This window comes from Cataglyphis hispanica, chromosome 19 (genome assembly GCF_021464435.1).
Source record: "Cataglyphis hispanica isolate Lineage 1 chromosome 19, ULB_Chis1_1.0, whole genome shotgun sequence".
In the NCBI taxonomy this organism is placed as follows: domain Eukaryota; kingdom Metazoa; phylum Arthropoda; class Insecta; order Hymenoptera; family Formicidae; genus Cataglyphis; species Cataglyphis hispanica.
In genome coordinates, this window is record NC_065972.1 from 1,797,443 (window position 1) to 1,810,475 (window position 13,033).

General features: G+C 39.1%; 1 protein-coding gene across 2 annotated transcripts in view; it reads right to left on the bottom strand.

Moving 5' to 3' along the window:
* Window positions 1–13,033, bottom strand: part of LOC126856519 (beta-1-syntrophin) — a 216,625-nt gene that overhangs the window by 37,904 nt on the left and 165,688 nt on the right. Inside the window, exon 3 of one of the 2 annotated variants that reach the window (XM_050605081.1) lies at window positions 2,899–3,104. In XM_050605081.1, coding sequence (XP_050461038.1) covers window positions 2,899–3,104 — 206 coding nt within the window. Of the gene's footprint in view, window positions 1–2,898; window positions 3,108–13,033 lie in introns of both variants that reach the window. The other variant, XM_050605080.1, reaches the window with a different exon arrangement.

Here is a 13,033-nt window from a genome sequence, read left to right on the forward strand (position 1 = left end):
TTTTAAATTACTATAAGTTCAACTAAAGTACCATCTTGTGAATCGAAAAATAATTGAAACGACTGGATTACAACACGTTACGTACGTACATTTCAGCGACAATGTAGTCCAACAGGTAGGGATAACTACTCTAATCGGCTAACATGACCGACCGGCACGAAAATCGTCGACAGAGTGGAAACTAGCCGGAAATCGATTACATTCAACGGCAAATAAAATAAATCGACGATTTGAGCGCGACGACATTAAACAGGATGACAGAACGGCAACGCAGAATACACGGTGTGTAATACACAGGGTTTGGAAACTATGCGCGAAGCGCGGCGTGATGTTTTTCACTCTGTGGCAGTTTTTCGGCTATTTTTCACAGCAATTTTGCTTCAGTTATGAAAACGCGCCGCGCGCGCCATGATCGGGCCGTGATTTCGCCTCGCTTTTCATTTTCAGGCCGCTGTTCATAAAACACAATATCCAGGTTTACGAGGTGATCGGCCGCGCTCGCTAAATAATGATACAACTCGTTCAACTCGGGGCCAGTAGTTGATCAACGGGACGTCACGTGAAATCCATAAACGTTGCGCTCGATCAACGATCAGTGCCACTTAAATACCCCATCGCGGATCGTTAATTAAATGACATGGCACGCTCGATCCATCGGGTCATGTGGGTGGCCGATCGATATATTCTACTCGAACGCGCTAATGAATACCGCCGAGATACTCGCGCGCTGGCAAGCATTTCAGATTCGCACGCGATTTATGCGAAAATGTAAATATCGACGATTTTTATAACGGGGGGGCAATATTTATTCGATCCGCCTGTATGTACGGTACGATTGATATGTATTAGAGTTTTTCGCGGGTAGAATGCCAATCAGAAGCGATAAATACTTTTCAAAGGCATGGAAAGAATTTGCATAGTTATCGGAGAACCAACGTCCCTTTCCAAGAATGTTTTTTTTTTTTATTTTTAACTCTCCCACAAAGATTATCGATGAACAGTTTTTTTCACTGCGTTTCCATATTTGTAAAATATCCAGTTTTATCCAGTTCAAAATACATGACTTTCTTCTCAATGAAATATTTAATAATGAACTTTATTTAAACAATGATGATAGAATAAATAAATAACAAATTTCTTTTTTGAAAAAAAAACGCATATACTATCAACGATTTATTGCTATTATTAAAAAAAAAAAAAGATTCATCTGTATACACAACATTCGATTAAATACATATCGTCGCACAACTAGCAGTCGCCGATCTTTACGTTTCTATCAAATTTAAAACAAGCTATCAGCAAACGTCTAATCAAATTAGAAGACAGATAACAATTAAATTATATTATAATTTCCATCCACCTCGTCGACTACATATATTTATTGGCAGAACCGCGAGCCCAATCGCATGGAAGGATCCGTTACATCCGCAGTTTCCAATTAAATATTGCCACTACGGGATATCCGAAGTGCGACAGTTGATCTTTCTCATCTCCGCCTTCCATCTCGCCCATCCAGCTCCGTGTCACTCGCAGAGATCGCAGCAGGTAAACGTGCGGGCGGCGAGACCGACGGCTGCGATGCTGCTATCGATCCACCGATCGTGTAACCGACGGGAATCGATAACTAATACTCGTGCCGAAGCTCGGTCCGCCGGATGTTGCCTTGTTGATAAAGGACCCTGGCGAGCATCAAGGACGCCGCAGGAGGGCCGTAGGGCACGCGGCTACCGGCACATAATTGATTGGCATTAGCGCGCCTGATTGCCAGTCGCCCTCCTCCAAAATCGTCCTACGGGCTGCTGCTTAAATACTGGCCGACGTACGTCCTCTCTCTCTCTCTCTCTCTCTCTCTCTCTCTCCTCTCTCTCTCTCTCTCTCTCTCTCTCTCTCTCTCTCTCTCTCCCCTAGAACTGAACGCTACGCGATTTGAACATTCGCGAGAGTAATCAGGCAGTATGACGCGCGCGACCAAGGAAGGTCGATTGACGTGGGTCCGTAACGTTGCTTTCTCCTGTATAAGGAGTTGACGTTGAATAATCTACAGTCTCTACGAACTATCTCGACACACGTCGTCGCACTTTTATTTTTTTTTTTTTTGTAAAATTTAACTACGCAAACTGTGACGGCTATATATCCGCAATTTGGCAAAATTATTTATTTATTTGTTTAAAAAAATGGGAAAAATCAGAATTGGAAAGTATATGCAAACTGACAGGTCGATGGAAAACATTTTCGTAAATTGCAGTCGCGCTCCCATGCGGGTACTTCTTATCGGAGACTGTGTGTCAACTGCCTTTGTTCGAACTGCCGAAAAGAGGATCACTCTCAATCTGTAGGATGCCGGTGGGAATGAAAGAGTCGGAAGAGGATGCGTGGTTTCAAGTGTGAAATAAAAGATCTACGCTCGATATGGGTAGGTGCGCGTTTTTTGACCGGGAATTAAATTAAACGGAACAGATAAAAATAAAACAAGTCAAAAAAAAAAAAAAAAACATACAAATGACAAAATACAATTTAAATTAAATGTAAAGTTCTAGTTTAAAATTTTATTTGAAACAAAGAGAGCTTTGTTAGGGAACTCATAAAATTGAAAATCTATTATTCAACCACAAAATAATGAGGAAATTTAATTTTAACGTCAACGGAATACTAACAACTTTAAAAACTTTAATTCCAAGATAGTAACGGATGCTTTATTTGTCGCATCATAAGAAAGTTAAATGAATATCTTTAACTTGAGTCTATTATTGTGAATGAGATCGTCTTCGTTGAATTACGGTACTTCGTTAGTGTCAGTATTACGGAGTACTACTTGCAATTCTTGGATAAATTATCGCGAGGCATTATGTTAGAAGCTTGTCATACTTTCTCCGCTGAATGTTCGGGAGCTTTTCTCACCTGAAGGCAATGTCTCCTCGCGAGCCAGCCGATGTGCTGAAGCTGCTGCGGATCCGGAAGTGCTGAGGCCAGTCGTAATGCTTTCAAGGTGAGAGCTGCCAACGCCGAGTGCAAAGCATTGAACCAGACATTCGCCTCGGTGCTGTCAGCGGCTCTCAACCAGCATTCGTGGACGCCGTCGGGCGAGTGCAGCTCGAGAATGCGGCCTTCTGTAATAAAAAGAAGAAAAGAATATACATGATATTCGATGAAATGACAAAGATTGTTACAACTATTACAAACAATCATTGCTTTAAGTTTCTACGGATGTAAAGCAAAGTGTATGTCTGTTATTCCTCGAATAGCGTATCTTTATTTCTAAAAAACTTTAAGAACTTTAATTATTGTATAGAAATAATATGGGTACTTTTTTTTAATCTCATGTTATGTCGTTGTCAATCGAAAATACTTGTTAGAAAGCAATCTGTTTCCTGTAATGTATCTAATTATCAAAATTAATTATTCACGTTTCATTTGAAGAAAGTACCGACACAATTCAATCTGCAATCTCGTTTTAAATTCAACGGGATTTAACAGTTTTTATACGGAGAACTGTCGAAAAACATCCATTCTTTTTTGTCGTAATCAGAGGTTGGTTTCCGCCAACCTCGCATGGCAAAGGCGAGGCAAACGACGGCGCTAGAATTGAACTCGCCCGTCGTCGTTCCTGGTAGCTCTTATAAACCTTCCTCTTTTCGTTAACACGAAAACTTTAATACGTCTGACATAAATCTCGCGGGATCGGTCACGAAGGCCCGGGGAATAAGTTTATAACCCGTAGTATCCCCTGCTCTGGAGATTGTCTCGCTTCTCGACAGCCCGCATAATTCGTCTACGTATACGCTACGAACCTCGAGAGCCTCGCAATTTCCTGTTTGGCTTCTAGTTTCTAGATTTATTATGCTAATGCTAAACTCGTTTTTCAACGCCAATGATTGCGCAACTTGTTATCGATCTGTCGAAATTATCCCTCGCATGTTTAAATTTTTAGCATTGTAAATTTATCAGATTTAAGAGCACAGCTCGTACCTTTTAGAAATATTCTTTTTCGATTTTATTTTATAAATAATTTCATTTATCCATTTTTAAAAAATTAATTTTATTATTGCATAATAATTTTTCATTTTTTTGAATCGTTAAAAAAAATTTATTTTGATAATTATTGAAACATTTAATGTGTTGATTAGACAATGATTGATATTTGAAAAAATAAACTTCCAATTTGAGCAAAGAAGAATTTTTTAAATTTTGCTCATGTATATTAAATATGAGCAAATTACGTGAAACTTTTTCCTAGCATTCTGTAGAGAGAAAAGTTCGATGAACGCGATAAACTCGCGAGGCGAAACTGCAACCATCATTGCTTTCTCCCAGCTCAGATTCACGTAAAACTCATCGGCATTTCGTAGGAAAACGTATTCCGTGCTCTCTTTTCCGATTCCGCATTCTAATCGCCCCTCTATCGAGGAGCGGCGCGGAAAGTTCCGGAAGCGGCAAACTCGCGCTACGTGTGGCGCGAAAGGCGCGGCGGCCGCGTAAGAAAATATTGAATTTCCGATCAAAAGGAAATTACGCTCGAGTTAAAAGCCCCTTTATGTCACTCCCGCGTGCCCGGTCTTTCCATACCTAAAAAGAGGCGAACGGGACGTAACGCCGCGCTCCTGCGAAAGGGGACAGAAACATCGGGAAATGTAGCGTGATGTCGAAATGATAGGATCACGTGATTAATGCTCTCTCTCTCTCTCATCTATTTTATTGTAAAAAAAAAAAAAGAAGAAATTTAATCGATCGCGTACACTCCCGTTTAATTCTACAGCGAAAAGCAGAAAATTGATATATCGCAATTCCCCGGAGGAGATATTGAATTACGCGTAGTATATGACCAGCAATAATTACAATCCAACCATACATACAATATTTCATACGCTAGTTTTGCGGTTGAAACAATATACATAACTCTTTGAAACAACATACATAATTTTATAGTAAACTTTTTCAAAGCATTTCGCAGCACATCTCCAGTAAGCTCAACGGAGAGATTAAAAATTTGAGTACGTCAGCTGATATAATGCAAGCTTTACAGTCTGTAGGTATTAAAAAAAAATACTTTTTGCCGCCACGCTAAAGAGAGCTCTATTTGTGACAAGAGAAAAACTGCGGCGATGCTTGCCATCCGAACGTGTTAGTCACGCGCAAACAAATGCGCTTGGGGGATCACAGAGGCGAGAAATATAATGATGCATTTTTGCGTGCCGAGTGATAATCGGCCATTCTTAAGGCAACGCCAGAGACTAACGCCGTGAAATCCACTCACCCGCGCGTGAGTGAAATTCTTTTGCCAAAAGGCACCGACCGTGATCTTGCTTCTCGTTACGTATACATGAGGAGAGAATACTTTATACAAGGAATCGTATCTAAGTTGTTTCATGAAAGATAGAGAAAAAGAAATATTTGTGATGCAACGTCCAATTTTCATCTCATCGGAAAGTTATGCGTTACGTGATTTAAAAGGAAGCGAGGACCTGTTTCGCAAATAATTTAAACGCCGGCGGAATTAACACGTATCTACTACCGAGTACGTATGTACTCGGCGAAACGTGCCTTCGCGTATTTTTCGCACGTTATCACGAGAAAGAATTTCTTCGCGGTTTTCCGCATATGCGTGCTTTCTCGCCGGAACGCGCAGATCTCGTAAAATGTACGGAAAATCGCTTGATTCGCATCAACCTTCCCTCCGCGAAGGACCCTCATGATCGTTAAAGGTGAGCAGAAAAGAGAAAACGTAGAAAATAGAATCGCGTAGCGAAATGCGAAAGCAGTAAAAATGCAAAAATTTTCTCACTTGCAAGCAAAATATCTTTCATTTAAATTTTCCAATTCAAAGGAAAATATTTCAGTCATTATTTTATTCAAACTTGTACTGAAGTAAAAGAAAAAAATTATAATGACAATTATAGAGAAAGACTGAAAGAAAAAAATAGTCGATATCTAGAAATGCATCCTTTATATCGTTATTTTATTCAAATTTTTAATAAAATAAAATAATGAGGATCATAAAAAGGACTGAAAAGGAGAGAGAGAGAGAGAGAGAGAGAGAGAGAGAGAGAGAGAGTCGATGTTTAGAAATGCATTCTTTGTATTATATTTTTCTTTCTCAATTACATTTTTATGTTTATCAATCCCCTCTTTTAATTTTTTAATTTTGAGATCTCTCCTTTGTACGAGCCTTAGAGAATTTCTGATATTATACAAAGGCATTTCGGCCCGCACACTTACAAGACTTCGCGCCGGAAGGGGTCCTTTCGTCAAGACGAACTGCTTCTCGTCAGCGAACAAGATTGCCAGGATCCGCGAAAAATCTGCGAGGGTCTCTGATTCGCTTTAAAGAGCGGGAAACGGGCGAGGGCAATAAAACGTCGAAGCGACAAAGGCAGCGAGAGAATGAGGACGAGGAGGAGGAGGAGGTGAAGGAGGAGGTGAAGACGGAGGGAGAGAAGCGAGGGCTGCTCGAAGGACGAGAGTTCGCGCGGTGGTTCAAAGGAAATCGAAATGCGCTCGCGCGTCATTTCGTTACCTCGCTCTCTCCACCTTCTCCTCCCTCATCTCTTCCACCCTCGCGTTTTTCCTCTTAACAGCGCGATTTCCCTCGAACGTAATTTTCCGGACATCCGATCGACCAGATTTCGCTTTCGTTTCTTGTTTTTCGCTTCGTCTGCTTCGTCTGCTTGTCAAGTCCTGAAGGAGCGAACACATGACAAGCAGAACCAAGACGAAAGAAACGATCTTACGCGGCGGGTTTTATCATCTATGATGCAATTTTTTTCTCCTCCTTAATCTTTAGAATGTGCAAAAATTCTGTAACCTCCTGTAATTCTAAGATCCTTTCTAAGCATCTGTTGAAAAATCTCGAATAAGAAAAATCTTCACTTGCCATGCCTATCGACATATTTCGAATTAATGCTTTTTTTTTTCACAAAATCCCGGAGGATATGCGGGGTCGCATGAAGAGACAATGGGAGCGATAATGCATGCTGGCGCGTGCTTTATTACTGTTCATTTGATTTCACGCGGCGTTAATAACTGTGCCGCTTATAACATCGTAACGTCACGTAATACGAAGTAATATGCGATCGTGCCTGGTTACATTCTATAACGTTCAATCAACGGAATCCTACGTACTTATTAACGGCATTATCGCGGAATGGCATCGTACCTATTAATTATATTAGCGGAGCAAATAATTGTCAATGTAATTGTGCCGAGAGCGCATCATAACACCCATGATGTTACAAATTCCTATCACACACACATTACCGACATATCATTTTATTTATTTCATCGTAAATGCGTATACGATATCGATCTTGCGAGATTTCTCGCTAGTTTTATATCCCAAAAGTTGCGCAACCCAAAGATAATTTATACTCGATTTTAACAACCGTTGTAAATAAATTCAAAGATTCTGGAATAAAGAAATAATATAAATTTATTCGAATTTTACACATTTTTTTATAAAATTTAAATGGAAAATGTTTAATTCATTCAACCTTCTCCTACAACGTCAAGTATTTTATTTGGGATTTTTTATTTCTCTCATCCGTACATGCTCAACTCGTCAATAATTCACTTATACGAGTCTAAAGGCACAGCTGCTTACTGGTTTTAACCAGAGCAACGATTTTCCCTAGAAAGAAAAGCAGATCCATCCGCTTTAAAGTTTGATGAGCCATCCGGAAACGATAGGACGCCGAGAACGAAGACCGAAAACGAAAATGGCGTACTCGAGCAGGCTGTTCCGGGTCTCTTTATGCGCGCTTAATGCATTTTTGAAGGTTGGAATATCATAAAGACGAGCCCGTAATAAACTGTAAGAACGGTGGCGCAAACTCTCCCCTTCCTCCCCCTCTATCTCTGTCCCTCTTCCTCCCGATAACCATCCCTGACTTTGTCCAACGTTCGCTTTCTCAGCGTCTCGCGTCGCGCACTATGGTGCCTACGTGCTGGGGGGAGGCTTCCGAAGACAAGGGGGCGGCTGCCTCGGCTGCGTTATAAAGGAGAGTATCCCAGAAGGGGGTTTTCAAGAGGGTGAGCGAGATGTTAACAGCCAGACAGCATTGTCGTCAAGCCACACCCGCGTTTTCTAATCAGAGGTACTCATTCTCCCCGCGAGTCGTTCTCTTGATCCTCTTGATGCCCGGGGAATAAATAATGAAAAATATTAAAATGCTCGTCGCAATATGCTTTCTTCTCCCAAATGGATTAAGAGAAACGTGTGTACATTTATTTAAGATGTACAATTAACAATTGAAGTCTCAAATCTTACTTAATTTATACATCGGTTGCACACCCTCAATAAAAACAGTATAAATTAATTAAATTTGTTTACGCATAAATGTTAATTATTTTTGTACAATAACGTCGAGAAGTTTAAACGGTGTTCGGAAGTGCGTGCGTGCGTGCGTGCGCGTGTGTGTGTGTCCATTTCGTGAAATTAATTCACTCTTCTGTCTCCGCAACGAAACACTCTGGAAATATTTGAGCGGAACGCTTCTCGTATCTCTACATATAGTGTGAACGGAATAGGATCTTATAACGTGAATCAAGCCTAAGATCCTTACATCTTAACGCTCTCGCGTCGCAAACTATTTCCCCGGTGCGATTATTCATTAAGAGAGACAACGGCGGCGTATTACATCGCCGTGTAATGCCGGGACGACACGACGAGAGCGAGTTAGAGCGCGAATCCAGCCACGACGTCGGCACCGGCTGGCGTTTCCTTCCCTCGCACATGGTTGAAGAGCCGTGCAACGGCGGCATCTTCAGGATGAAACTGCGTTAGACAAGCTGCACGCGATTCTTCATGCCGTTTGCATTTAGGACGACACAAACGATCCCGGAAAGGCGGAATGACGACGACGACGAGAACGACGACCACGATGATCCGCTTCCCGAAGTTCCTGGCGCGGGAACAATCGGTCTGAACGGCAGAACTTAGATTGCGAGAGTAAGCTGATGTTACGGAAATTGAACTCCTGAAGAAGGATGCGTATCCCGAGGGCGTCCGCGACCGTGTAATTGGCGCGTTGCGCGGATTCCTCTTTAATTAGAAAGGAACCGATAGTATTTCGTAACAAATACGGAATTAATTATGAAAGAGAGTTTGTCTCGGCGTATCGCCAAATTCAATTCGACAAACTTTTGAGAATTATGGGGGACATGAGGGCGGAGTATTTCATTATTTAGAAACGCGTAGAACTATAATCGAACTAATGTACGTTTAATCGGTGACAGTGAAAACATGAGAATACGAAAGCATGAATCGTACAATATTATTAAAATTAATAAAATTTAGAAATTTGTTAAAGATATGCAATGTTTGATTTTGAGAAGAATTAATTTTTTCGATATTCGATCATTAATATATCAAAATCATATCATCATCAATTGTATCAGATATTATGATTTTAATAATTTTCTAATATCAATGCCACTAAGCTCAATCTACTTATATTAAAGTATTGAAGTAATAATATGACCAAATAGGAATATTCCAAAAGGATTAAAGTATCTCCTTCCCCAATAAGCCTAAGCGGAAGTTTGCTCAATCCTCGGGCAACAGTCGTTTCTGGTAAACCTTCTCGCCTTCCTGGCGATGACGACGTCGTTTAATTAGAATGGTCGCGAATAATTAAAGGGATTACCAGTACATTTGACAGAAAATATTCGTCGCAATTTAGTACAGCGGACTCTATTTCCGATTTTGAATCGCACAACTTTTCTGTCAGAACGTTCTAAAACTCTCCGCACAAATGTTCCAATCTCTCACCCTTTTAAAAGATTTAAGAAAGTTTCTAGTCTGCTTTCTAGTCTTCTTTCTCTATCTATTTTTTTCTCTCTGCTTCAATTTATTATTTTTTTTTTTTTTATTTTATATAATCCTGTTGGGCAGGGGGAGATATTTGCAAGTTAGGTAATGATTCAAGATTAAATTGACCATCCTTTTTCAAAAAACAAATTTGTATTTCAAATCGTAAACCCTTCTCTATGTCTCTATTTGAGTCACTCTTCTTTCGGATTCCTTTAATTTCTTCATATTTTTATGAGAGACAGATAAACAAAATAATGCAATCTCTCGACTTTACTTGCAACTCCAAATTTGGCAAGACTTGTCTTTTTCCAGTGGATTAATTTCGGGTAACGTTGATAATTTCATAATTCGTAGACGAAAATGCACATTAACATAACTTTCCGCTACGCTGTGAAGTGTATTCGCGATCCGACAAACTGCGCGGAGAATCTAGTCTGTCTTCTATCCGCCACATCTTCTTACTTAATTCTCTCTCTCTCTCTCTCTCTCTCTCTCTCTTTTTCCCTCTGCGGACCACTCAAAAACTTTCTAATTAATCCAAGTTGATAAAATAATAAAGCTGTATTGATGCACGGTGTTGATCGTTGGAGGATACCTGACGGTGCCTTTGATGATGAGAGAGAGAGAGAGAGAGAGAAGGAGACCGAACGAGGTAATTAATTTTACACTGTTCCCTCCGTCCCTCAACATCTTCCAACAGAGACTGCTTTTATAAATGACGCAGCCACCGGGATTAACCGCAAGATGTCCGACGAGATAACGCGATCGCAGAAATGAAGAATCAGATTAGATGTCCGCGAATATTGCCCGTTTTATGTAAAGGAAAAGTCTATTATAAAGGGATTGAAAAGTTTATAGTAATTTGAGATTAGACGGACGGATGAGCGAGATAAACCAAAGCTCGAGTTTTTAAGACACAAAAAACAGATGGCATGATTTGTACGTTTATTTCAATTGTTTTTTTTTTTAATTTTTTTCAGCTATGTTTGTTTTTTAATTTTTAATAAAATTAAATGGCATTTCCGACAAATATTACCAAAATTATTCATAACTATATAATTTCGGTTTAACAATAGATTTAAATAAGAGGTAATAATAGGAATTTTTTTATTAGAAAAAAAGAGTTAAAAAAAAATTAAAAGATTCATAAGAATTATGTATTATACTTCTTGAAATAATATTACTAAACTAAATCTCTTGATCACTTTCAATTTCAAATAATTTGATTAACCATGTTTGATAAAAAGTTTCGAAATGGTCCATATTAATAAGGGCTGTATTGATAAAAGAAAAAGCTCATATTAGTACGTAAATGAAAATTATATTAGAGAGATATCTCAAAGGTAGATATTGGTTTACGATTTAAAACACGTTCTTTTGTATTGTCCGTGAAAATTTTTTAGAAAAATGGTCCATCGCGATTTATTATACGCTTATTACAGAGATTTCATATCATAATTATAATTTATTCACATTGTGTACACTCTCGAATACATTCTAATTAATTTACTTCTGCACGTCCCTAATGCCTTGCTGTCACCTTGACGTCACAAAGAACTGGAACATAAAACACTCGTATACAACGACGCAAACGTATAAAATAAAATACGGTGCGTTACGGAACACGAAGAGTAAGAACGAGCGCGACTGCAGAAAAAGGACAAAACGCGTGAGAAAGCAGGAAAAAAAGTGGAGGCGGATGGGTTGACCGGCGGGACGGGAAACAGTAAAAATTTGCATCACAATCGCGGATAGAAATAATTACGCGAGAAGCGCGCGCGGCAAAATGGAAGGAGCGTCGCAGATGCGAATGCAGATGTAAGAAGGAGCGGGAAAACTCGAGTGCGAGGGGGAGAAATGGGAAAACGAGACTAACCGGAAACGAGACTAGAAATTCAGATACGAGGTACACCGAGAAGCAGGGAGGAAAAAAAAGGGAGGGGCGGGGGGGAGGAGAGGGAGGAATTCAGCGAGAATTCAAAAGAGGAGAAGCCGAATCTCCCGTTTACATAGGGTAGGGAAAAAAAATGAGAGGGAGGACGAAGGGGAAGATTCGGAATATCGCACGGCGGAAGTGGACTTCCCGACGTTGCAACGGCAGAATAAATAACTGTCGCCCGACGCGGATAAATCAAACAAAAGAATGGAAAATACGTCGGATGCAAGTTAAAATGCAGGCTGGTCCATAAAAGGATTTGTAATCCAAATGAATTATATGGATCTATATTAATTAATCCCTTTTTATACATCTATTAAGGATATGTAAAAATTACTATTCTACTTGAGAACACACAAGTCACCCTGTATGTTTACATAGATCGTCGTATGTATATATACATGGGATTTACGACATGTTTTTTCAGTGGCCAGGGGAGAAGTAGAAAAGCGCGTCTTCTGTAGCTTTGACCTGCGGGACTTAAGACGAGTTCTCGGATTGAGAAGACATTGGCTAAATCAAAATGGAGAGCGGTTTAGCAGACGTTGCTGTTGACGTTGGACCGTGTGCTTTTATGAGAGCTTTCGAATCCTGACGTGATCTGCCTTTTGAAAACAGCATCAGGCGTTTTCTTGATCCTCCTCGAATTATTTTCGGGAGAGATTGTACGTTTTAGATATAAACAAAAATCGATATTGAGAGCTCCCCAATGTCTTATTATATATAGAATGTTAGAGATCATTAAAAAGAGTACAGTTATTATACATGATTAATAATATATATTGACACTGGAAAATGTCTAGTATTATATGATTAATAATTTCCATAATTTCCAACTTTTAGCGCTCTTAAATTTTTAATTTCTAATAATTTATTTTATACAGCAATTTAAATAAAACTTTTCTTTTTCTCATTATTATTAATAATTATTCAATATTAATTTATTAATAAAATTTGACTTACTGTCCGTTTGATAACCATACCTATAGTATTATATTTCATTATTTCAAAGCAACATACAGTTATGTAGATATATATATAGTTAAATTTAAATTTGAATCTCTTCATTTAAAGAGCTATTATCTCTGAAATCTACAATGTGTAATAAAAATAGAGGTAATAAAAATAGAATGGGACAAATTAAGCCATTAAGCTTTAATTTATTTCATCGCAGAATTGTACCTTTTAATATGATTATAAAATGACAAGAAATTTAATTGCGAATGTTTCTTAACAAAAAACTTAAAAGATTCCTGCATAAGTCATGAGAGATAAATATAATAATTATATCT